The following is a 27,764-nucleotide window of genomic DNA, read 5'->3' on the forward strand; positions in this document are numbered from 1 at the left end:
AGAGAGAGGGAGAGTAGAATGTACTTGGTTACAATATTGTCAGAAATAAAATTGTATCAGTAAGTTTTAAAAAATAAATAAAATAAAAAATAAAAACTTCACATTGATGTGTTGTTTCACTATCACTTATTATGAGTTTTCAAAATGAATTACACAAATTCCTTTATCCTGCTTCAAACACTTGACCCCAGAGCATTCAGCTATTTAATAATATTTGTTAGGTAACCAATTCCCTCTTCCCAACCTTGCCCCCAAGTACAGGACTAAATGACAAAATGTCTGAGCTAAAAGAGACCTTTGAGATCATCTAGTTCAACTCCTTTATTGCACAGAATAGAGAATCTAGGATCTAAAAAGTTGTAACATGTTCGATGTTACTTAGCTAACAAAGACAGAGCCAGAATTTGAAGATGATGAGACAGTAAAAAGGCAAGACTGAAAGTGAAAGGGAATGAAGTGTGAATAAAATAAAAGGAAAACAAAAAGGCAGAAATGAAGTTAAAATTTGTGTTATGTAGCTAAGCAAAGTTCCTGCTTTAGTTAGTGCTTTGGTAGAAATCAGTTAATTTCTGAAACCAATTAAACTGAGACAAGACGAAAATAGGTTTGTATTTCAATAAGGATAGACAAGCATAATAGGGACCAATCATTGGAACATATACAAATATTCTCTGCCAGTCCAAGCTACCACATAGAACCTGGCCACATGAGAGGGAGGGATTTATACTATGTCTTCTAATCAGCTTTTAGGATGAAACAGGAGTTATTAACCCAAAATTTGGAAAGTATACACAAAGAGCCTTTTCATTGCTTACTTTCCTTTGTGGCTATTGAGATGATAGGAACATTGTGAGCTGCCCCTGGAAACTAGGTGGTGGGACAAGCAGTGACCTTATTCTCACATGACCATAAAGGCTGTGAGAACTTGTCCCCCTCTGTCTCTTTGTGTTCCTTCATTCCTAATTCCTAGAAAGCTAAGGTGAAATTGTCTAGATGGTGACTCTCTGAGTATTGACAGGATAATTAGTAGTTAAAAGTATCTACAAGAGTCATTAATAGAATCCCCAAAAGCAGGAACTTTCCTGATGTCCCAAGCTACTCAACACTTCCTGTTCCTATCACTAATGTTTCTATTTTGTATATACCTATTTACAAAGCCACATGATCTTCACTGACATAATAGAAGCCTCTTGAGGGTAAGAACTACTTCACTTTTTCCTTTGCATTTTCATTGCCTGACACAATAACTAGCTGCAACAAGAAGTCTGGAATACTAAGTCTCAAAATGAATTGGGTAGTAATTGCTCTGCTAAATCAATAAAGCAATGTTAAATAGTCTAGCTGCAATGAGGACCAGTTAATATCATATAGAATCAATTTATAATGGACCTAGTCGACATATAAAATATTTTTACCCTAACACTAAACTAGGAGAAACTCTGTAATTATCTTAAGAGAAAAACAGAAAGAAAAGGGAAGAGAAAAACACCAAGGAGGAAGGGGGAAAATGGTTAGGGAAATCTGACATGATCAGAGTATACAAGTAAAACAGGAAGAAATGGAGATGAATAGTTGACAATTGAATCTCTATCATCTGAATTGGTCAGTGGAGGAAATAATATATTCATGTGTACTATTGGAAAGAGAAATATATTTTATTCAACAGAGAAATATATTTGCAAGAAAGAGGAGAAGGCAGAAAGTGTATTTAGAGGGAAGCTAGGTTAAGAAAGGGGTTAGCAAAACACTAACTTTAAAGTTGTGGCTAACAAATCATGTGTGATCTTGATAGTGGCTCCTTGGTCCTTGAATTCTTTCTGGCTGATTGCAGTGTTTTGTTTTGTTTTGTTTTTCCCCTGTGATCTAAAATGTCTAAATTTTAACTATAATGTTCCTGGGAATTTTCATTTTTGTGTATTTTCCCTCTGATTCTAAGAAATACTAAGAGGATCATTCTCTTTTATGATTTCTTGAAATAGTTTGTTGAGGGTTTTTGGTTATAGAATTCAGATAGTCCAGTAAATTTTAATTTTTTTCTTCTTGATTTTTTTTCCAGATTAGTTGCTTTTGTTATGAGCTACCTTATATTTTCTTCTTTTTTAAAACCTTGATTTTTTTCTTAACATTTCTTGTTGTTTCATTGAGTAATTGGCTCCTTTTTTTTGTTATTGTTGTTCAATTGTTTCAGTCATTTCCACCTCTTTGTGATTCCATTTGGAGTTTTCTTGGCAAAGATACTGGAGCGGTTTGCCATTTCCTTCTCCAACTCATTTTACAGATGAGGAAACTGAGATAAATAGGTATAAGTGACTTGCCCAGCTAATAAGTGTTTGAGACTGGATTTGGACTCAGAAAGATGAATTTTTTGGATTCCAATCTATCCACTGTGCCACTTAGCTTTTTGACTTTGATTTAACTTGTTCTAATTTTTAGGGAATTTGCTGCTTAGACAATTTCATACTTATTTTTTCGAACTATTAATTCCCTTTCTATCAGTTCCTTTCCATAGCTCTTGTTTCTTTTCCATTTTTTCCTCCTGTGCTTTCATTTTATTTACTAAAAGAATCTTAACTCCTTTTTGTGGAGGATGAACTCTTAACTTTCCAGAAATTTGTGACTAAAGACGAACTAGAGACCATTATTGATCATAAAATAGAAAATTTTGATTACATCAAATTAAAAAGCTTCTGTACAAACAAAACTAATGTAAACAAGATTAGAAGGGAAGCAACAAACTGGGAAAACATCTTCACAGTTAAAGGTTCTGATAAAGGCCTCATTTCCAAAATATATAGAGAGCTGACTCTAATTTATAAGAAACCAAGCCATTCTCCAATTGATAAATGGTCAAAGGATATGAACAGACAATTTTCAGATGATGAAATTGAAATCATTACCACTCATATGAAAGAATGTTCCAAATCATTATTAATCAGAGAAATGCAAATTAAGACAACTCTGAGATACCCCTACACACCTGTCAGATTGGCTAAGATGACAGGAAAAAATAATGATGAGTGTTGGAGGGGATGTGGGAAAACTGGGACACTGATACATTGTTGGTGGAGCTGTGAACGAATCCAACCATTCTGGAGAGCAATCTGGAATTATGCCCAAAAAGTTATCAAACTGTGCATACCCTTTGATCCAGCAGTGTTTCTACTGGGCTTATACCCCAAGGAGATACTAAAGAAGGGAAAGGGACCAGTATGTGCTAGTAATGTTTGTGGCAGCCCTGTTTATAGTGGCTAGAAGCTGGAAACTGAGTGGATGCCCATAAATTGGAGAATGGTTGGGTAAATTGTGGTATATGAATGTTATGGAATATTATTGTTCTATAAGAAATGACCAGCAGGATGAATACAGAGAAGCTTGGAGAGACTTACATGAACTGATGCTAAGTGAAATGAGCAGAACCAGGAGATCATTATATACGTCAACAACGATACTGTATGAAAATGTAATCTGTTGGAAGTGGATTTCTTTGACAAAGAGACCTAATTCAGTTTCAATTGATCAACGATGGACAGAAGCAGCTACACCCAAAGAAAAAAATACTGGGAAATGAATGTAAACTGTTTGCATTTTTGTTTTTCTTCCCGGGTTATTTCTACCTTCTGAATCCAATTCTCCCTGTGCAACAAGAAAACTGTTTGGATCTGCACACATACATTGTATCTAGGATATACTAGGACATATTCAACATATATAGGACTGCTTGCCATCTAGGGGAGGGGGTGGAGGGTGGGAGGGGAAAATCGGAACAGAAGTGAGTGCAAGGGATAATGTTGTAAAAACAAAAATTACCCTGGCATGGCTTCTGCCAATAAAAAGTTACTATAATTTAAAAAAAAAACAACTTTATTTCTTCCAGGAATTCTAATTGAATTTGTGTCTAGCTTGTGTTTTAACTTGATGTTTTGTTTGTAGATACTTTTCTGGAGACATTCCTTCCTTTAAGGTCTGTGTCATGACTGTCCTCTTATCTGAATTAATTTTATAACATGGGAGATGGGCACAGAACCACCCAGCATGCCCTCATCAGAGAAGGTGCTGTGCTCTATGAGCAAAGCAAAATTGAATTAGCTAAGAAGAAATGTGAGATGTGCAAATTTAGAGTTACTATCCTAAATGTTCATAGGGACTATTTATGTCTGACCCGTGGCAAAGCATTCCAATCTCACATTGGTTTGACCAACCATAGTCAAACACACTGTAATTCAACTCTAACATAGAAGTGTCATTTTATTCCTCTTTCAGAACAAAGGACAACAGCCTACCAACCAGTGTCATGATTCTCCCTGTCACCATAGTCACATTTTAGAATAATATTCTTTTGTATTTACTTATTTCCCCAACCTACTTTCTAATTTTGAACTTCTTAGGGCCAGCTCTAAAGATTTCTGAAGGAATGATTTGGATTTATTGCTACTTTCTTGGGGATATTGAGTATTGTGTTAATCCAAGATTTTAGGGATAGTTCAGGCTGGGGATTCATAAGCTTTCAGTGTCCCCAAGGTGGTCTGATTCAGGCCAACATCTGATTGGTAACTCCTTGGTCTGAGTCCTACAAATTCTTCATTTAAGTATGAGTCTAATCAATAATGGCTGTTTCTCTTCTCAGTCCCTATTAGCCTGCTGGGTAACTCTGCTTATTTAGAATGACAGAAGTATAGGTTCCATTTTGAACAGGGATTCATAGCCTGCTTATTCCTCTGCAGGTTTCTGACTAGGCTAGAAATTGAATCTAAGACCCCACTCTACTCTTGGGGTCTGAGCCACACTGTTGCTACTTCCTTCTGAACCTGATCTTCCCTCAGTAAACTGCTAAGGGTCCTTAGCAACCAACCAAGAGAGTTGGTTATATTATCACTCTGCTAAAAAAAAAAATCTTTAGTATAAAGTTAAATTGAATTCTTTTATTCAACAGTAAAGCAATTCCAAAACCTGGCACTATCATAGTTTTCCTTATCTATTTATTTTATTTCTTTATTTATTTATATTTACTGAGCTGCTAGGAGAAGGAAGGACAATGACTAAGCTGTGATTGGAACATTGTAGCAACAAGTATTATAAATTAAGCTGTATTTTCTGTTGTCCTGTCTACAGATACCATTCCCCCCTTCCCATGGAAATACATTTCTCCATGTTTTGTTCATATTAGCAATACCTCATCTACCCTTTGGAGTGATGATAATCTATCTCCATAGAAGTATAAGAAGCTAAAATGGAATAGAATTCTGATTTATCAGTATTCACCACAAAGTACAACTGTACCTTTCATGAAGAGTTTTTGCTTGGGTGATTTGGCTGGACTGGTACTGGAAAAATCGAGGGGTTGTATCATGGCTCAATTTGAGGTAAGCACCTCGATTGCTGCCTTCTTCATAGTAGTTGGATGCAGAAAACACTGTGATAATCTGATTAAGGATAAAGAAAATATTGGGTATATCAGAGCAGTTAGAAATATAGTCTCACATGAATTGTAGAGCACTATCTATATCTTCTACAGAGCAATTAATGGCATTGTGGTGGGAGTGTAGAGAATGTATCCTGCCAGTATACTTATAGCTACTTGGTTGGAAATCAATCAAATATTCTCAGCCCATTTACCTAGGGACTTCTAAACAGTTCAGTTCCATGATTAGAGAGCTCTTTGCTTTCATAGCTGAGGTCAGAGAGAAGTTTGGAGTCAGAAAAGAATTTTGCTGCTACCCAAAGGCAATCTAGCCCAGTCTTCCTTTTTTCTTTTTTTCAATTCTGGGCTCAGTTTATTGTCCATTTGCAGTATCTTTCTAAGTTGATCTATCTACATGTATTTGAATATAGACATAACACATTTATATTGTTTTAATCCATATATAATATACATGTAAATGGATAATATATAGAATTTCCCTATCTATATTATATTATTACAGACAAAATAATACTTAAATAATGTATTCATAATATAAATTATATCCACAATTATAGATAAATCATATATTTCTGTATTATAGATGCAGAAGTTCTATATGTTGTCCATTGGGCTGACTACAAAATATGTACAATAAGTATGTCATCAAAGTATGAGTGAAAAAGAAGACAGACTGACTCCATAGTGAGAGTGATGAGTAACCAGTGTGCTTCACTATTATGCTTTGATGGCAAGAAAAAGCAAGTTCTGGGCAGACCTGCTGGGGAGAATTTTGGGGAGGACGTGGACAAAAGTTACAAAGGAAGAGAAGCCATGGGTAGGTTGTGATTTGCATCACTGGAGGGAGTGTCCACATGGATAAGATCACAGTCTCATCCAGTGGAATATTTGAATTACTATACAAACTATCTCTGCAGAGCTTAAGGAGCCTTAAGCCAGTTTAAAGGAGCCTTAAGCAACCAATACAGAAATCATCCCCAAGTCAAAGAATTTGCTAACTCATCAAGGTTTCACAAAAAAACCAAACAAACAAAAAACTGCATAAAACTCTACACAGTATCTGCTATAGCAGATATATATATATAGCTAAAGCAGTTAACACACCCTCCCCAATCTAAAATCAATTACTTAGCTTGGTGAAGACTGATGCTTTATGTTGCTTTTGATTAAAAAGGCCAAAGGGCAACAAGCACAAATTAAAGCAAAAACAAAGGAGACAGCTCAGTCAGCTATCTCCTTTTTCTCTTTCCCTCAGCCTAAATATCTCCTTCAAAAGAATGTACTGCTTTAGAGAGTGATATATTTTCAAAATTAATGAATTTGTGGTCATAGGATCATAGATCTAAAACTGGAAGGGATTTCAGAGAGTATCTAGTCTAAATTTTTCATTTTATACATGAGGAAACTGAGGTCCAGAAAAGTTGTGACTTGTCTGAGGTAAATCGGGAAAGATGCATTAGAGATGGGATTTCAACTCAGGTCCTCAGAATCCAAAGAAGTAAGAGACCCTTTTTCCTTCAGAGGTCAAAATGTAGTTTAAATGAGACCCATGTCTACAAACTTGTTTATTTTCATGGGAGATCAGGTTGATTAACTAAATAATACCTAAGGTAAAAAGCAATAAGACTCCTCCTATATGTTTTTGAACTGTACATTTCACAGCATTGCTCACAGGTTCTCCTTCTCTCTCTTTCCTCTCCCTTAACTCCCAATTCTTTTTCTCCTCCACCCCTTCTTTCCCTTTCTTCCCTCTCCTTTTATCTGCTCCTCCCTCCCTCCTCTCTTCCTCCACCCTTGTCTCTCTTAGCAACAAGAGAGATTTTCTTGCACTTTTATTTAAGATACATCTTTTGTTTGGCTTTCTGGAGTTTTTATTGAGAAACATAACAAGTCAGATTATCTTACCTTTCCATCATGGCAGATGTCAAAACCTTCTGGTTTACATTCATGAGACCTGATGATCATCTTCAGACCAAATTTGGTCAATATATTCTCGGTAACATCTGGTCCAAAATAACAACCTCCTCCTCGACTTGTGTTTGGGTAACAGCCCTTTCTGCTTCTGGGATCACTCCAAAGAATATTGACTATCTTTGAACAACAAATCAGAGCTGACCACTATCAATGTGCCTAGATTTAAATCTATTAACTAGAAATCTCAACCCAAAGACCATCATAAGGCACATCATGCATGGCGCTTTCCTTCTCAAAACTTTACTTTATACTCATCTCCTCCATGACCTCTGTCCATTCACCTCAACCTCCCCAATCCCCACATCCCCCAGCAAACATCAATTTCAATAAGCTACAGATTTCATGAGTGAGATCCTTCCATTATTAAGTTGTTTTCTAGTATATGTATGTATATATACATATACTTTTCTTTGTTTTTTAGAAAAAGATATGTTTTATTTGAGATGATTCGACATTCTTTTATTAATAGAGGTAAATGATTATAACATATATACATATATGTAGATATATGTGGATATATCTACATGTATATAAATATACATGTAGATATATATCATTTAAACATACATAAAAACTTTTCCTCACTACCTTATGGAAGTGAATAGTATAAGTATCCCCATTTTATAGATGAGAAAACTCAGGCTGAGAGGTAAAAGAATTGCCCAAAGTCACACACCTAGAAAGTGTCAAAGACAGGATACAAATCTAAACCCTATAATTCAAAAGCAAAAACTGTGCTACATGTTAAGGTACATACCAAGTTTGGAAACGATGTGATCGCTGACTTCTTGTAGCTTACAATAAAGTAATTTCAGTGCTGCTATTTTTCCTAGCATAAATAATGCCCTGCATGTAAATTTAATAATAGATTTGCATTTCATAGCTAACAAAACAAACTATGAAGTTTAAAGAGTTAAGACTTTCAAAAGTCATTCAATTTACATGTTTCCTACCTTAAGCTTATACCTTCTCTGGAATTCTCCAATCAACAACGCAATATATTAGTCTGATATATACAGGACAGATGACAGAATCCATGATACAAAAGAAGTTGAAATATCACCATTTGAGAGCTGTTGCTACCTTTTCAACAAGAAATCGTATGGCCAAGGAGGGTCACATAAATAAGAAGATATACATTAGCAATACTCCATAACTGACTATCAAGTTTTAGCAGTGACAACCAGAGCAAACCTGATCACCCTAGCCTAAGTTTGGAGAGTGGGATGTGGGAAAAAAGGAAGTAAAAGAATTGAGGGAATCATGAGGGAACTGACCATGTCTGGATTAATTTACTGGTTATGGTGCTGATATAGCCATTCCACTATATTTTCAGATACTTGGACGTAGTGTGAAAACAAAATGCTCTCAATGAGGAGTCATTCCTGCTAAGAACTCTTTTGATGGAGTAGTGGACCTAACTATCCTGGCACTGGTATCAGTGACATAAATGTCAGCAAGAGAGTCCCATTTACTACAAATTAATGCTTCTGAACTAGCCTACTAAGAACACTGAAATTTATATATCTGAATGTTGGATCTGTATTTTAAGGTTTACTACATATGGTATATTTGATTTAATATCCTGATAATTTGTTCCTGTGCTATAAGATATGCTCCTAAACTGGGTTGACTGGCACTGACTAAAGATGTGTCTCCTTTTCTGTGTGACCTGGAAAACAGAGTTTCTTTGGGGTGTCTTTTTGACCTATATATGCCATTGATGTTGAATGGAAAGAGGGACTATTAGTGCTTTCTCACCATTATTTAGTTGTCTCTTAGTTACGTTCAATTCTGTGAGATCTTTTGGAGTTACTTGCAATTTCATTCTACAGTGCATTTCACAGATGAGGAAACTGCATCAACCCCAGGATTATTGACTTGCCTAGAGTCACACTAATACCAGTATTAGGTTAGTTGATTCCCTGATAGCTCTGAAACCCTACCCAAATATGACCAATATTAAATGCTGCATCCTCCATAGCTTTTCTTGATCCTCCCAACTGCAAGAGATCTCTTCTTCCTCTGAATTCTCATAGTTTATATCTCTCCTATCATATTCTATTTTGTATTAGTTATTGTGTATATGGATTTATCATAGGTACCATTACTTCTGTAAGTGTCTCTATTGAGAAGCACTGTGATACAGGGAAAGTAGATTGGCTTTGGAGTCAGAAAGATCTCAGCTGAAGACTTTCTACTTCAACTGTGGCAAGTGGTAACCAGTCATCTAGTTTCTCAAAGCCCTAAGCAATCCTCTAAGCCAAGAGCTCTTAATCTGTTCATATATACATACATACAGATATACATACATATGCATATATATAAACTGTATATCAATATAATCAGTTTCCTCTATAATCTATGCACTTTATTTTATATATTTAAAACATTATTCTAAGGGGTCTATATGCTTCATTAGACTTTTACTGGAGCCCAAAACACAAAAATAGGTTAAGAATCTTTGCTTTAAGACTTTAAGTTACTAAAAAAGAGCCAAAGCAAGTATGAATTTTCACATTGGGAATTTCTTACACTGATGAAATCATGGGTTTGGACCTCCAAAGAACAAACAAACAAATTCCTCAGAAAATAGTGCCTCTCACAAAGTAGGAATTTATTGACCATCAGATCAAGAGATGTCTAAAAAATCTTGTGCTTTTTGTAACCTTATGTATATAAGGTTACAATCTGTCAGTTTCCATGGTCCCTACTTAAATCATTTAAAATTTAACCTGATAGGAGTGCCCAGGAAAAGAAGAATAGGGTAGTAAGATAGGGAGGAGGAAATGATCTTTTTGTTGGTGGTCTACTTTATGATGCAATTTCCAGGGATGCATTGCAGGTGCAAAGAGCACCTGTGGATTTTTCTGTGAGAGGCACTCATGGCATAGTCAGCCTTAAAGGCAAGAAGACCCAAGTTAAAGTTTCATTTCTAATAACTATTAGATAAGTGATCATGAGCAAAACATTTAAACTCTTAGTACTCTAAGCAACATTCTAAGACTTTAAGTTGCAAAGATTGTGCCCACCTGCATTGGTAGGGGGGCTTCCTCACCTGAGTGCCCTTATACCATGCCAGTGAAATCACAGATCTAAGCCTTATGCCTACACTTCTGTAAAATGTTTTTAACAGAGATTTTGTTTAGTTTTGATGTAGTCTTGTGTTCATCTTATCCTTATCCTTAAATTGTACATTTTTTCAAGGACATGTTGCCATTTTCCTTCACACACTACATATATCCCCTTAGACATTACTAACTGAGGAATCTTACCACTGGTATTGTTCAAGTGAAACTCAAATGAGGATCAAGAGAACTCAAATAGAGTTCTTTTTCAACAACTCTGTGTTTATCTAAATATGACCACCTCTGTCTCTCTGAATGTGTTTTTTTTTTTTTTTTCCCCTGAGGCAATTGGGGTTAAGTGACTTCCTTAGGATCACACAGCTAGGAAGTGTTAAAGTGTCTGAGGTCATATTTGAACTTAGGTCCTCCTGACTTTAAGTGCTCTATCCACTGTGCTACCTAGCTGCCCCAGAGTGTGGCTTTCTTGAGGATCAAATGGAAGTAGGGACTGGAAAGTGGCAAGAAATGCCAAATGGTGGGGAGAGAAAAGATGAAAGAAGGAATAAAAAAAATTAGAGAAAGGTAGGAGAGTATTTTAGAGTGTCTCTTTAAATGTGGAAAAAGAAATACAGTGGTACATTGGTCAAAATTTCATCAAATGTTTATTTGATTTGAAACAAGAGTTTGAACAAAAGAAGCATCAGAGAACTACTTGGCTTGTGCTTACCAATTCCAGCCATTCACATATATGGGGCAGTGCCCCTTTGTTCTTCCATTCTGGAGAGATGTGACTAGCTCTCATATTATGGAGTATGTGATTTCAAGCACTATCTTTTCCCCTAAATCTGCCCTTCCATCAAATCTCAATTTCTGTTGAATAGTTGAATTTCTGTTGTTGTAGTAGTCACATACATTTGAAATCCCAGATCCATCCTCAACTCTTCATTGTCCCTCCTATCTCCATGGAGCCAAGCCTTGTAAAGATGTCCACAAAATCTCTAATACTTATCCTCTTCTCTCTAATCCCATGGCCATTACCTTAATTCAGACCCTCATTACCACTTCTCATAACTATTAAAGCAATAGTCTCCCATTTCGTCTCTCAGATTCCAATGCAACATCCATATAGCCACCAAAATAATCTTCCTAAAATATAATTAAGACCATAATCTCCCTAAAATGTAATTAGGATATCCCTATGCTCCTAGGCTCCCTATTGCATCTAAAAAAAGTAAAAATTCCTCATCTTGGCATTTGAAATTTTCCATAGCCTAGCTCATTCCTTTCCTTTCTGGAAATGGAAACATTTCCATGTTTCAACCCAATGTATCTACTTGTCCCCTTACTCCAGCATTCTACCTTATATCTCCTTTTGCATAGGGTATTCCACACTCTTGGGTGCATTTCTTCAAGGCCAGCTTAAGGATAATTTTTTTTGCCTACCTTTGCTTATCCTCTCTTTCAAATTATATTTTATTAATTTATTTAAGGGCAAGGATTTTCCTTCTTTCTTTTTTTTTCTAACCAATTGTGTCTTGCACATTTTTGTATATTTGCTTTTTAACTTTGCTGTATATTTGCTTTTTAACATATGTACTTAACAGTAATTTGAAGGACATGGTTAAAAAAAAACTCAGTATATCTAAATTCATGTAATGAGGACTGGATTGGAAGTTAGAAGATCTGGATCCTTAACCTGGTTTTGGACAAATACAAAACAAAATAAAAATATCTAGTTTCAGATTACTCATCTACAATATGATAAGAAAAGAGTAGATGATCTAGAAGGTGTCTTCCATCTGGCATCATGATTTTGTGCTATAAAGGGGTTGTAGTATACAATTTTCAAGTCCACATCTATCAGCATTTGCTACTGTTTTGTAGCCCACTCATTTTTCTTGAATAATTGGGATAGTAGCCATAATATAAATAATAGATTCCCCCAAACAAAACTATCAGAAAGGTCTGACTTACCCATTTTATGGGTCCACACCTCTGATTTCATCATGTGATAGAAGTCCCAGTGTGGAAATTCCTTCCACTATTATAGATTGGCAACTTGCCTGTAGTTTAGAATCTTACAGAATGCTTGAGGCCCTTAAAGGTTAAATGATTTGCCCATGATTATACAGCTAGTATGTGTCAGACTTGAACACTATTTCTTGCTGACTTTCTGTTAGCTGAAAATAAAAATAAAAAGAGAAAAAAAAGGGCTCTCCTTCTTTCAATCTTCCTTTCCTCTGCCTGAATATAAGATCTACAAGGAATGCTATTTCTAAGGCTGAACAACTGTCAACAAGACTTTTTTCAGAAAACTTTAAAATGAAGCTTGAAAATTATTTCTACTTTGCTGGTCTATATTTTTTCCTTTGACTTTATAAACAAAAATTAAGTTAAATTCCCACTTATACAAAATATATGACCAAAAAACTCCCCATGTTAATTTTTTTAAGTGATTTGTTTAGGGCCATGCAGCCAGTATATGTCAGAGTTGGTTCTTCTAGTATTCCCAGTCCTTTTATGTGTTACACATGAGCTCTGAGTACATAGGAAAATTAGTCCTTTCCTCTCAAGACATGTTTCCCCTCTGCCCATCCCCATCTCTTGTCATCTACAAAAGGAATAGAGAAAATAAAGGAAAAAAGGATATTTAAAGGAATGTGATTGGCTTGGATTCTTTCAGCATGAATCATTTTGACAATAATGGTTCTTTCTACCTCTAAATCTCTGCTCCTTTGATACTATGATCTCTTGCTATAGTAACATGAAGTATACCTATTTATAATTTATATTTATTTATATATTTCTTCATTTTTCCTATTTATAATTCCTATATTATTACTTTCTATCAGGGTATGCAAGGAAAATATATATATAATTAAGTCATAATGTAGCCATGAAGGGATTAGCTGACTACTTTAGATTAATAGCAAGAATTTCTATATATATCAGCAAAACACATTTAATCTTCACAATAACCCTATGAGATATGTATTATCTTCATTTTATACATGAGGAAACTGAGGCTAAGAGAGTTTAAAGGACTTGACCAGGGTCACTCATTAATAAATGTATGAGGCAGATTTAGAATTGAGGATTCCTCACTCCAAGTTCAACCTTATTTACTGTGCCACTTACATGCCTCATCTGGTATCAGGTGAATATCAAGAAACAATGGGGAAAATACTAGAAATGGTCTTAAGATCTTCTATGATCTTTTATTTGTTGTTATTGAGGCAATTGGAGTTAAGTGCCTTGCCCAGGGTCATACAGGTAGGAAGTGTTAAGTGATTAAGACCACATTTGAACTCAGATCCTCTTGACTGGTGTTCTATCTATTGTGCCACCTAGCTGCCTCATACTATGATCTTTTAAAGACTTCAGTGTTCACCTTTGAAAGGGAACCTACTCAGGAAATCATAGACCTTATTAATCCCCTTTGCCTAAAAGGAGAGCAAATCATATATAATTAGATTACACAGTTATGGAAACATACTACATGAACTTGCAATTCTGGGGAAAACATTCTATCCAGTATTTTTAAAAGAAAACATAACCAGGTTCAGCAAAAAAATATAGTCTTGCTCAGCCTGTATATAACAAATAATAATCTTGTAGAGATTATAGTCCTTACAGAGCAATGTTTTGAAAGTCAAGGAATGGAATGAATATAGAAGTTGGAGAGGAGGGGCCAGCAGAGACAAATGCTGTAGAAAATAAAAGGAACACTAAGAAATGACCATTGAACTTGGCAAATAAAAGATGTTTGACTATTGAGAGGAGCTTCAGGAAAGTCATAGAATAGAATTTAGATTGCAGGAGATTGAAGAGTGAATTTTTATAGAATAGAAATATATAATTTTTATAAAAGAGTAAGAAAGTTCGGGAGGAGGAAGAAATTGATTGATTAATGGAATAAGATCCTTAATGAGGCAGAATAGAATCACTAGCACAGAAAGAGGAGTTAGAGTTCACAAGGAATTGCCCACCATATTCTCTGTGACAACAGGAACAAAGGAAGAGTTCAGAGAAAATCTGAGTCATGGATAAAGTGGGATAAGGGAATTTATATCCGAAAGCTTCAGTCACCTTGTTGAAAAAGATGAGATCATCTTCTAAGATAGCAGATAGAGAATGGCAGGCTTGGAATAAATGCCATGGAGAGTGGGAGAGAATCAACAAGAGAGAAATAAAAGGGTTTCTTTGTAGCAGTAAAGGCACTTTTAAAGTAACATAGAATAAGTTTGTAGTGGATTCTGTCAGCTTGATTTTTTGCTATCTTCTTGTGTTTAGTGAGAAGAAAAGTCAGAAGATAGGATTTTTCTAGCAGTTGCTGAGAATTACTTAGGATTAGAGGGCAGGTATAGAAAGAGTTCAGGGAGGGAAGAATCCCAAGCCTACAGAAGTTTTTTCTAGTCTCAATTTAAGAATAGAAGAAGACCACAGACTTACCACTATGAAGGCATAGTAGGGGGTAAGATCTGGGAAAACCCTGAGGAATCTACGATTGAAAAGGTTTCATGAAAAGTATAAAGCAGAGAGAACTCTAGGAAGATGGCAGAGTAAGTCAGTAAATTTCAGACTCTCCAAATTTCTCCCACAAACAGAACAAATTTATACCTCAAGGAAAGCATAGACTGGTCAAAAATCAAGAAGACTTGGGGCAGAAGAGGGGTCCTCCTGGTACAACCCAAGAACATCCAAAGAAAGATCTCAAACTAGAGATTACCTGATGTGAAGTGCAAATACCTCTGTGCTAGATCCACAGAAACACAAAATAGGGACCTTTGGGGCTAACAGTTTGGTTGGAGTCTCAGCAAGAACCACAAGAATTTTCACATCTTGGACTGCCTATGGAGTCAGGAGTCTGAGTCTGCAAACACTGAGTGAACCTCAGCTGACTAGGAATTCTAGGTCCCCCTATGCTGCAAAGACAGTCTTGGGCAAGAAGTAACCAGCACACCTAGTAAGTGCAGAAGCAGTGGAACAAGGATGCTGTTGGCTGTGGGCACTTTCAGAAAGATGGAACTTTGGTTTGGGGTTCCAGGTCAGAAGGGTGAACCAAAGTGAAGCTAAAGGCACCATTCCTCCACCTCAGGATTAGAGATGTTTATACTAATACTTCTCATTTAAAAAATGAACCCTCAAAGAAGAAAGAAACCAACCAAAGAAACTTACAATAAAAACAGGGAAGACCAGGTTCATTTTCACAGGAAGACATTGAAGTAGTAAGAAAAAAAAAAAGCTTCTTCTACCCCAAAGAGTAATGTGAAATGGTTCCCTACCCAGAAAGAATTTATAGAAGAACTCAAAATACAATTTAAAGATCAAATGACAGACACTGGGAAAAGACAAAATAAAGAAAGAAAGAACATTCAAGAAAAAACAAGATCATGAAAAAGAAAAGTTAACCAACTAAAAACGGAGATACAAAATATACAAGACAGAAAGAGAGTTTAAAGAAAAAAATAACTGTTTGGAAATTAGAATTGGGAAAAAGAGAAGCCAGGGAAGCTATACGAGACCAAGAAGTAGCAAAACAGAATATAAAAAATGAAACAATAGAAAAGAATATAAGATATATAAGAAAAACAACAGATCTGAAAAACAGATCAAAGGGAGAAAATATAAAAGAATAATTGGACTACTTGAAAACTGGAACCAAAAAAAGAACCTTGACATAATAATGTAAGAAATAATCCATGAAAATTATCCTGGAGTAATTGAACATGAGGAGAAAGTAGAAATAGAAAAAAATCAACCAATCACCACCTCAAAGGGGTCCTTTGTGGAAAACACATGGGAATATTATTGCCAAAATTTTAAACCCCAAAATCAAAAAAAAAAAAAAATTCTTCAAGAAACAAGAAAAAAACAATTTAAATAGATTGATTGGAACTGCAATTAGAATTGTATAGGACTTATCAATAGCCATAATAAAAGACCACAAGTCCTGTGATCTTTTATATCAGCAACCAAAAGAAATAGATTTGTGGCCAAAAATGTCATATCCAACAAAATTATCCATAATAATGAATGAAAAAAAAAATTTCAGGACTTTCTTTCAACCAAACATAATGTAATAGAAAATTTAACATATTAGAGACAACATCAAAGGACAATGCCCAGGGTCACACAGGTAGGAAGTGTTAAGTGATTAAGACCACATTTGAACTCAGCTCCTCTTGACTGGTGTTCTATCTATTGTGTCACCTAGCTGCCTCATACTATGATCTTTTAAAGACTTCAGTGTTCACCTTTGAAAGGGAACCTACTCAGAACTTAACATGGACAAAATGTTTTATGTTTTTTTCATGGAAACATATACTATATATTTAAGACTGACATCAGCAATTAGGTAGCTCAAAAGAAAGAGTGGGGCAGAGTTGAATATGATCTGACTCTAAAAAGCAAAACTGCCTAGAAAAGGGTTAAAATAGTAATTATGTTATATAAATGAGGTGCAGAAAAAGAATAGACACAGAGGCATTAGAGAGGGGAGGAAGGCTCATAGTTCTGAAAACCTATTCACATCAAGAATGAGTTAAATAGGCAACACTACACATATACCATGAAGGGTATGACACCATCCAAAATCTATAAAGAAATAAGAGATGAGGGGAGAAATTGGTGGAGGGGGAAGCAAAAGGAGAGGAAGAAAATAAGGGAGGAATCTATGGGTAGGTGAAGGCTAAGTTAAGGCAAGGCCAAGGTAAGAAGCAGAATTAAAGCAGAAGAGTTTGCAGTGATAGGGAAGAAAAGATAAGTCAAACTTAAAGATTCAATCAAGAGAGAAATCTACATTATATATCAGCCATACTAATATTATTTTAGATACATGTTTACATATGGGTAAATGTGTGTGTATGTGTGTCTTAGTAATGTGAGGGAGTCTATGAGTGGGTGTGAATGTATATGTGTATATATACATATATATGTGTGTGTGTGTGTGTGTACATATATAGCTTGCTTGGGGGAGGTAAGGGAGATGAAAAGGGAAAAAAGAATAAAGTAGAAAAAACTATGCAGCAGAGAACAAAAGAATAACCTATAAGGAAGTTAAGAAAAGTTGGACATTCATGAATATAATTTCTTCTACTATTACATCCTTTCTTGACCTGGTAATCCATTGTTATATATTTTGAATCCTCTCTGATATTCTGCTGGGCATATTACAATATTGTTTTGTTTTCCTTTTCTGGTTTTTTCTATTATGCTTTTCTTTAATAAATTTTTTAAAAGAAAGAAAATATAAAGCAGGAATGAGGGCAAAAGAATCAAAGATATTGTGGGAGATGAGGATATGGAACTCATTATCCTGGAATTTCAAATGATGATTTGAAAGCTATCATCACCTTAATGACACACTGAGGTAGAGTGAAGTTGGAGGATACATAGTGAAAAACTTTGAAAGCATGATATTAGGAAGGTTGCAAGGGAGTGACAATGTTGCTGAGAATTACTGAAAGAGTTGAGGTCAAGAAGAAAACCAAGTGCTAAAATCAGGGAGGAAAGTGAGAAAGCATTTTAGAGTTGGTAGATGGAAGACAAAAGGGGCTGAGTACATCAAATTGATTAAATTTTCATTTTTACCCATGCCTGATTATTCATACCAATATTATATGGTGCTCAATGTATATAAAAAAATATATCCTGACTGAAATTTACTAATAAATGAAACTGCTTGCATTTACATAAGGGATAGGTAGCGTGAGAATGTATCAGGAGCACATCCAGCACTGTAAATGGCATCAGAAAATATGATTTGTGTGCCAGCTCTGTAACTTAGTACTTGTATGCCCTTGGGCAAGCAAAATATACCTCTCTGGGCCTTGGTCTTCTCATCTCTGAAATGAGGGATTTGGACAAAATAATCCAAGTTTTATATTTCAAACCCAAAAGCAAAGTTCAATTATGTTTTCATGACTTTCCTCAAAGTAAAAGCGTGCCTTTAAACAAGTCAACAATTACATTTTGAGATAAGTGTAATTTAAGTACAATTCATTGATTTGCAAAATGTTCCTTCCTTGGGACACTGGTCAGTGTGCATGGTTGTAGGGGAAGGAGATGCAGCAGCTCTGCATCTTCATCTCTGCCTTTTCCCTTCCCTGACTTCTTTCAAATCCCAGCCAGAATCCCACATACTACAGGAAGCCTTTTCCAATTTTAAATCTAGTACCTTCTCTTAGTTATTTATTTCTAATTTATTTTATATAATAGTTATAACTTATTTGTACAAAGTTGATTTCTTCATTATCTCCATCATTAGATTATGAGTACCTCAGAGACAAGGACTTTGCCTTTTTGCATTCTCAAACTTAGCACAGTGCCTGACGTATAGTAGGTGCTTAATAAATACTTACTGGTGAGCTACAGATATATTAGAAAAATATCTTACCTCTTATAGGTATGATTTTCCTTAGAGGAAAAAATCTTAAAATTAACCAAATTGTCTAATTATTTATGATTTTAATAATAACTTTTGTAGTGGAATATATATATGTGTATATGTGGGTGTGGATGGGTGTGAGTGTGTGGGTGGGTGTAATTTTAGGAAGAATTATTAGTTCAAAGTGATGAAGTCCAAATAAAAGTCAGATTGGTAATTCAAAGGGAAGTAAAGGAAACTATAGAGAAACTCTCAAAAATTTATAATGCTTTTGTGGGCTCTGACATTTTTATCCTGCTATTTATTAATCATTTCCACCACCTGCAATTAGTACAGTGTACTTCTTCACTGATGCAGGAGTGAAATGTACAATCTAATCCCCTTGCTAAAGTAAACAGAGCTTCAGATTACACTACTTAAAACTACTATTGTGAATGAGTGACTTCCATGTTCAATCTCTCCACCTATTGTTTTCCCTTTATTAAGTATAGGAGAAAGTGAGTCAGATTTGAATCTGAAACACCTGAACTCAATTCCTTCTTTAGACAGATAGTAGTTGTGTGATCCTGGACCAGCCACTTAACTTCTGTGAGCTTCACTTTCATCACTTATAAAATGGGAAAAAAATAATAGCACATACAGGTTTGCTCACAGTGTTGCTGTGTTCTCACACAGATAAGATCCAATAAGATATGAAAAATGCTCTTTAAAAATTTGTAGCAATATAAATGATAACTGCTACTATTGCTGCCTGGATTCACACCCTATCTCTGCCATTACAAAGTGGGTGACTAAAAGACAAGGTCTTGCATGATGAGAAAGGCCCAAAAAGCATCTGTTAGGAAAATTAAATGAGGTACCTCATCGACCCCAAAAACCTATCTCCAAGTTTCAGTGTTTCTTATAGGGACTGGGGATTAGACCTGTGATTTTATTAAAATAGGGAACTTTCAAGATGAGATGACTGTCTCAATAAATGCATGTTGGCACTTTCTCTTGAACTTGTAGTAGAGATTGCCTAAAGAAATGAGAGCTTAAATGCTTTATCCAAGAATACACAATTAATATGTAAAAGAGGCAGATTTTCTTGACTCAGAAGCCTATTCTCTCTATATTATGTCATGGTCATTTAGTATGTCTGTATGTGAATACACATACCTATATGTACACCAAGTATATGATATATATGCATGTCTGTATACTTATAACACATGTGCATACATTTGTGTATATATATATATATGCTACGTGTATACCTATATCTATATATGTGTATATAAGGATATAATTGACATAATTCCATTGGTATGGGGAACTCCCAGATGAATCTCTACTAACATACAGTGCAGAGAAGCTATTGGAAAACCAAAACCTTCTGACCCTATCAAAGTTTTGCTGATTTTCTACTGGGATCAAAAATCTCATAGTCAAATCAATAATATGGTGTCACTTTCCTGGATTGTCATAAGTTCAATTATGGCTTTATCACAAAATCTTCAAACCACAATCTTGAATTGTCTTTTCTATACTGCCAGAAAGTCCTGCTCCAATAGAAATCAAAACTGATATAAAAGTATCTTAACATTTAAATAATGGCACACCTAGCTTTATTATCAATCATATGAAATTTATTTGGCACCTACTATGTGAAAGACACTTTGCTAAGCATTATGAAGAATTGCAGTTTTCTTCCCTAGCATAAGTACACCACCATGAAACTGTATATACATCTCTCGAATATCTATACATGTATAGACCAACCCTTTCTTTAAGTCTCCAATCTGTATTACCTCTTGAAATAGAACACAATCATCCAAGAAGAAATAATTTTGGCCATGTGTATAAGTATGCATCCAGGAAGAAATCATTTTGTCTATATCCATTCACCACAAAATAAAACATCTATATCCTAAGAACATTTACCTTTTTAAAGGATATTCACTGGGTGTATATTTTGGGTTCACATACCTGGTCCCATTCATACTTTGTAAGTTGCTCCATAGCCAACATCGCTGGTGGGGGTAATTCATGAGAAAAATGGCCATGCCTTGGATCAAATACTGCTGGTACTAGTGGTGGCATTAGAACTGATCTCATCTACAAGTTAAATTCATTCTCTGAAACTTTTCATTCTACAAAACATTCACTCTCAAAACTACTCCCTTAATATAACCCTCATATCTCTTGCATGGACTATTGCAATAGTTTTCCACCTGGTTCCCCTCCCTTCCTTTATCCCCACCCCCACCTATCCTCCTTTAAGCAATTAAAGTTATTTTCCTAAAGCACAGGTATAATCATGTCACCCCACTGCTCAATAAATAAAACTTTTTAAATATTAAGGACCAAGAAAATATTTTGGAGATAAGAGAACTAAACTGTAGCCCAATAGGGTTACCTGACTTTTCCAAGGTTATATGGGCAAGTAAATAATTATGCTCTAAGACCAAAGCTTATACTCTTTCCTCTATACCCTTGAGACTTATAATCATGTTTCATCTCTTTTGGAATAATGTTAAAATATATGCTTGAAAACATAACATAACATAACAAAGGTGAGGAAACTGCCTCGGATACAAAAGTTGAGAAGCAAAATTTAAATATATGTGTGTATGTATATATGTACATAAATATATTTAATATTCTAAGTATGTTGTGCCAAGGATAAGAGGGAGTAAGGTGTTCTAGTGATAGTACAATGTTTGAGTAAACTAAAGCAAGTTGTATGGTCTTACACATTGATAGAATAGCTTGAAGCCTTTCAAGCAATAGAGTTCTTGACCATAAAGAGTTATGCAATTCATTTTAAGAAGGGTATGAAATAGTTCAAAATGTTATAAAATTATGTGTATATAATTGAGATTTTTTCTTTAAAGAATGGAATTGAAAGTTTCAACTACCAAAAAACTATATGAAGCTTCATTTTATAAAACAAAATGGAGCATCTGAAATATTTTTTACCTGACTTGATAATAATCTAGTTACTCAAAAGATAAATGTCACTAAAAGAACTATACTCTATTAACTTGTATTGTTTCTGAACAAATCTCATAGCCAGATAATTTGCGTAAATTACCACCAATCTCAACCATGTTTCACTGTGAAATAATTTCCCCATTGTTATTCATAAATAGGTAGTTAATTTATTCTTCATTTGGAGAGTTTCATTTTTTTTTTTAAATCTTTTGACTAAGCATTTAAGAGTCAACTAATTCACGGCAAATAGTCTTCTGGAAACTCTATTACTCACCCTATTTCTTTTCATTTGTTCAAGCACAGTCAAATCTGTATTGTCTGCTATTCCTCCATGTATGACCAGAACTTTTTTGTCAATTAGAGTGCCAATAGGAAGCCAGGTATAAACTTCTTCCAGAAGGTGCAAAATTTTTGCACCATGTTGCTAGAAATAAAGTTTAATTAAGTTTATTCATTTTCCTGAGTGACTTAAGTTTATAGAATAAGAACTGTTTTTGGAACAAAAGTACTTGTTTATATTCCATAAAAAAGGGGAAGAAATTTGCATAGTTTTATTCATCAATTAGAACAAAAATCAAATTAGAATGATTTCAGATTTAATTAATCCACCAACTTCTCCATAACATAATAACACTTGGGGGTGTAATGTGTAAAATGAAATCTAATAGGTAGGTCACATTTTCTAAAGCAGGTTTGTTATATTGCTTAATCTGAACTACATGATAATAGCTATATGAATATACAGTACTTTAAGGTTTACAAGGCATTTTACATATATTATCCTTCACAGCAACCGTGGAAGATAGGAGCATTATTATCCCCATTTTACAGATAAGGAAACTTAGATTGAAAGAGGTTAAGTGACTTGTCCAGTGTCCCACAAATCAGTATGTGAGAAAAGATTTAAACTCAGTTTCTTTTTGATTCCATAACAGTACTCTCTTTCCCACATTTTCTAGTTGCTTCATACAATATCATACATATAATCACTTGGAACAATAAGGATTAACAGTGACAACCCCAGGTCATATAAAGTACTAATTCAAGATTCTAGATATTTCTTAGAATCCCCAACTGCTGGAGAATATTCTATGAATAAAAGCAAGTACAAATTTTTATCAGCTTTCAATGGAGAGAGCATAAATATGACACCAGGATTATTGCCACATCATGTGCCAGGCAGCACCCCTGCTTCCCATCATTTATTAAATGCCTATTATGTGCCAGGCATTGTGCTATACACTTTACAAATATTACCTTATTTGATCTATATCCTTGACATGGAGGGAAAGGAGGAGGAGGAAAAGGGCAAACTGGGAAGTTGGGTTGAAAAATAAACTTTATTGACTTCAACCCTTTTTTCCTAGAACTGGTTCTGATTATTGACATTGAACAGAAAATCACCTTTTAGATCAACCAGTGATCCAGTTAATATTTTTGCCCACATTCCACATCACAGACCCTAGGGGTAATAAAGAATTATCTCCCAGTCTGCATAGAAGTTGTTTTTATCCTAGCATCATTATATATTATTGGAATGGCCCATTATAGGAAATAGACCCCCTGTTCTTTCATCTATTTCCTGTGTGTATTTTACTTGTCTATTTGTTCATAGGTTCAACAAGATCTCTATAGTTATTCATTTTATTTCTTCTCTATATTCACATGGATTAAATCATCTAAGTAATGCTCATTACAATGTGTGTGTGTGTGTGTGTGTGTGTGTGTGTAATTTGCTTATCACTGTTGTAATTAGATACTGAGCCCTCAAAGGGCAAAAGGAGGAATAACTTCTCCACCTTGATCAAAGCAAAATCAACGAAATTTCAACTAATGGAAAGGCACTCCTTTTCTTTGTGCCTTTCTTCTTGTCCCCTGCCCAATAAACTAAAGCAAAGATGATATGTATAACTACATTGAAAACCGATAACCATAATTCTACTATGCACTATGTATACAGCAAAAAGAACAACAGATTTGATGCCAGGCGATCTGGATTCAAATCCTGGCTTCACCTTTGTAGCTGTGTAATCATGAACTTGACACTTCTCTCTCTGATTGTTTCCTCATTCATAAAATAGCTAAATTTTATTTGAGATACACACCTCAGAGGAATGCTGTGAGGGTGGCAATTGAAGAACAATATAAGTTCACTTTAAAGTATCATTAAACCGTATTATTGTTATTTCATGCTACCTGCATAGAATTTCACATGTGTGTGTGTATGTGTGTGTTTTCAATATGTTGATTTCTAGTTTATTTCTATCAAAACACTTTGAGAGGTAACAAGCCACAGTAGAAAGAACTCTGGCTTGGGAATCAGAAGATTAGGATTCAAATCTTGCCTTTGACAGAGTACTAAGGTGATCTTGGACAAGTCACTTAATTTCAATTCCTCTTCCTACCTTGAGTACATAGCCTATGAAGCCTCTTTCACCTATAGAGCTATGATCCTATAACCTACATTTCCCCCATTGTTATTAGTGAAAAATAGCAAAAGGAAAAAAATCATCTGTGAGACTTATTAGATGTTAAACAAACTTCTGCCTTGACTTATTGGATAAGTTAATTCTGTTAATATTGCACTACTTTGCAACCATTAATAAATACAAGTAGCCTATCAACTTGCCTCATTTCTTTACAATTCCTAAGGTGATTCAGGTCACTGAATAAAAATATAAAAATCTTTTCCATTGAGTGGATAAATTTTAGAGACACTGAAATTAATTAGACTATCCCTGGATTTCAAGTTTGCCTATTTTAATTCATTTATGTAGGATTGACAATAACTAGAAGGAATCTAAGCAGATTTCCAAAAAGTATGTGGTCCTTAGCAAGAAATGATAGATTTGGGAGGTGGGATATTAAGGGTGATTTAATCTCTTCTTCCATTTGAAGGTTAGAATCTTCATTATAACAATAATGATAACAATGATGGTATTGTTTATTCATTTTTAAATTGTATGACCCCATTTGGAGTTTTTTTGGCAAAGATATTGGAATGGTTTGCCATTTCTTTTTTTTAGCTCATTTTACAGATGTTTCCTGAGGCAAATAGGATTAAATGACTTGCCCAAAATCACACAACTAGTGAGTGTCTTGAGGCCAGATTTGAACCTAGAAAAAAGAGTCTCTCAACTCCAGGCCCAGCACTCTACCCACTGCACAATGATAATGATAATAGCTAGCATTCACATATTGCCTAAAGTTTGCAAAGTGCTTTACAAATGTTATCTCAATTTATCCTCACAAATAGGAATTATTATAATCCCCATTTTAGAGAGAGAGGTGAAGCATCCCCTAGAACCACAAAGCCGGATTTGAACTTTTTCTTTCTTTCCTAATTCAGATCTAGTACTCTAACTATGCTACCTAGCTATCCCCAAAATATGGGAAGTGAATGGCTAGCTAATTATAGCTCCACACATTTGTTTTATTCTTGATTAATGTATGAAATCACAGAAAATAGAAAATGGGGGAGGGAGGAATTCTTACCTTATATTTTTGCATAATTTCTTTTGTGAAGCCATACCTAAAAATAGCAATAGGAATATAAACAATTTGGCTAAAGGTTAATTAATTCAGAAGCTACTGGAAATTATATCCCAATAATAAAAAGAAGTAAAGAAATGAAGAATTTTGTTTAAAATTATTTTTCAGTAATTATTGAACATTTAACATAAGTAGAAAACTTTCCTTTAAGTAATGTTTGAAGCAAAACTAGTCCAATATATAGCTCCCCCTCAAGGATTTCCAATTTTTTTGTATTTAAACAATTGAAAAATATTATGAACAGTATCTCTTTAAATAATATATCATACAGTTCAATAGAACTTAAGCAGGATTTGAGAGAAGGGAGCCAGAGTAGATGGGTCCATACAAGAAGACCTCCATTTCTTACTAAATGTTGTAATGAATGAATAATCCAAAAAAATTAACTGAAGCACTACAAAATAATAACATCTTGGAATTGGAAGAGGCTTCATAGGCCATCTTGTCCAAATCCTAACTGAAGCATAATTTATCTCAATAGCAATGAATGGGAAGAGAAACCGTGGTTGTAGGAAGATGCCATATTACTACTAACCACTTGTATGAAATGGCATAAAAGGCATGTCTAATAAAAACTGGAAATAAGTTAGTCATGTATAGAAAGTAAAACATAACAAATAGGGCAAGTATTACTAGGGTGCCATATAGTGCCACTTAGAAAACACTGGCAACAAAAAAAAATGGGATTTTGCTTTAGAGAGTAAGGTAACTTTGGACTGTTGAAAATACTGCATCGTTTCCAAAATGTAATTCAGCCTACCATTTTACTCCTATTCAATTCAATAAACTAACATTTATATATTGCTTAAAATTTGGAAAGTGCTTTACAAATATTTTCTCAATTTGTCCTCACAAGTAGATGTTATTATTCTGAAAGATAGGTATTATTATTATCCCCATTTTATAGAAAGAGGTGAAGCATATTGCCAGATTCAGCGTATTTTTGATTGTAATGACTGTCTAAAATATCTGTAATTATAGATGACTAATAATAACATCTAATATTTATATAGCACTTGAAGGTTTACATGGGTTAAGTGAATTATCCAGGGTCACACAGCTTATCAAGTGACTGAGGCTAGATTAAATTTATGTCTTCCTGGCTTTAAGTTCTATATCTAACTTCTAGAGGAAGTCTCCTGAAACACTGAGTGACCCCATTTCTCATAAATTTAGAAGGAGATATGTACAGGATATCACTTTTCTGGTCCTTTTCAATTTTCACAAGTCTCAACTAATAATATTAGTTTTCTTGATCAGTGATGCTTTGGGATATTTATATTAGAATGTAGATCCTTGTTTTCATCATTTTCAGTCTTTGAAAATCTTGAGTTTTTAATGCAATCCATCGCCTCATCTAAATTATTTGCAAATGCATTATCATCATTCCTGACCATACCTTTTGAGCCAGCCACCTTTTCTTTTAGAAAATCAGCCTGTATTTTCTCTAAACATTAAATCTACTCTCCTAAAGTCTAGTTTATGTGTCAAATTAATTCTTTGTGGGGGTTTTCCATGCTCTCCCTCCATATGATATTTCTATCCCTTCTATTATTCTATATCTTTTCTGCCTTTTATTGTCAAACTCCTTGAAAAGGTATTCTACAATAGGTGCCTTCACTTTCTCTCCTCTCACTCATTTAAAATCTTACAATATGGCTTCCAATAGCATCATTCAACATAGACAATTGTCTTCCAAGTTACCAATGATGTTATCAATGCCTTTTCTTAATCCTTATCCTTACTGACCTCTCCACAGCATTCTTGATCACCCTCTCCAGAGAGTGGATATTTTTTCCTCTCTAGATTCTCATGACACTGCTTTTTCCTGGTTCTCCTATTATCAGATTTCTACTTCTCAGTCATCTTTGCTGGCTTTTCAATCATGTTAAACCCCATTAACTGCTATTGTTCCTGAGAACTCTGTCCTTGAGCCTTCTTTCTCTTTTTTGCTCTGTACTCTTTCATATGGCAATTTTATTAGTTCCTTTGGGATTCATTATCATTTCTACGTTTATTCCCAGATCTATACATCCGATCTTAGTCTCTCCATATTTTAGGCAACTCAAACGCAGCATGTCCAAAAAATGAACTTAAGTTTCCATCGTAACCCACCCCTCTTCCAAAGTCAGGCTCACAAGCTTAGTTTCATCTCTTCACTATCATTCACCCATATATTCAATCTGTTGCCAAATGTTGTCATTTCTATGTTTACAATATCTCTTACATATATACCCATCTCTCTAGTCACATAGTACCTTCAGGTTTTAATCACCTCTTGCAGAGACTTGTGGGAACCTTCTATTTGGTCTATTTAGCTTAAATTTCTTCTTATAGAAACCCAGCCTCTACTTAGTTTGCTAAAAATGATTTTTCTAATGTGTAA

The 27,764-nt window shown here is 34.7% G+C and overlaps 1 protein-coding gene across 4 annotated transcripts in view; it reads right to left on the reverse strand.

The window, feature by feature from the left end:
- PPEF1 (protein phosphatase with EF-hand domain 1) overlaps positions 1-27,764 on the reverse strand; it is a 156,366-nt gene that overhangs the window by 20,738 nt on the left and 107,864 nt on the right. Inside the window, exons 10-14 of one of the 4 annotated variants that reach the window (XM_023500307.2) lie at positions 25,322-25,358; positions 22,101-22,250; positions 20,819-20,947; positions 7,325-7,510; positions 5,278-5,420 (exon numbers count right to left, since the gene is read on the reverse strand). In XM_023500307.2, the coding sequence (XP_023356075.1) occupies positions 5,278-5,420; positions 7,325-7,510; positions 20,819-20,947; positions 22,101-22,250; positions 25,322-25,358 (645 nt within the window). The remainder of the gene's footprint in view (positions 1-5,277; positions 5,421-7,324; positions 7,511-20,818; positions 20,948-22,100; positions 22,251-25,321; positions 25,359-27,764) is intronic. The other 3 variants (XM_031958913.1, XM_031958914.1, XM_031958915.1) reach the window with 3 other exon arrangements.

This window comes from Sarcophilus harrisii, chromosome 3 (genome assembly GCF_902635505.1).
Source record: "Sarcophilus harrisii chromosome 3, mSarHar1.11, whole genome shotgun sequence".
Lineage (NCBI taxonomy): Eukaryota > Metazoa > Chordata > Mammalia > Dasyuromorphia > Dasyuridae > Sarcophilus > Sarcophilus harrisii.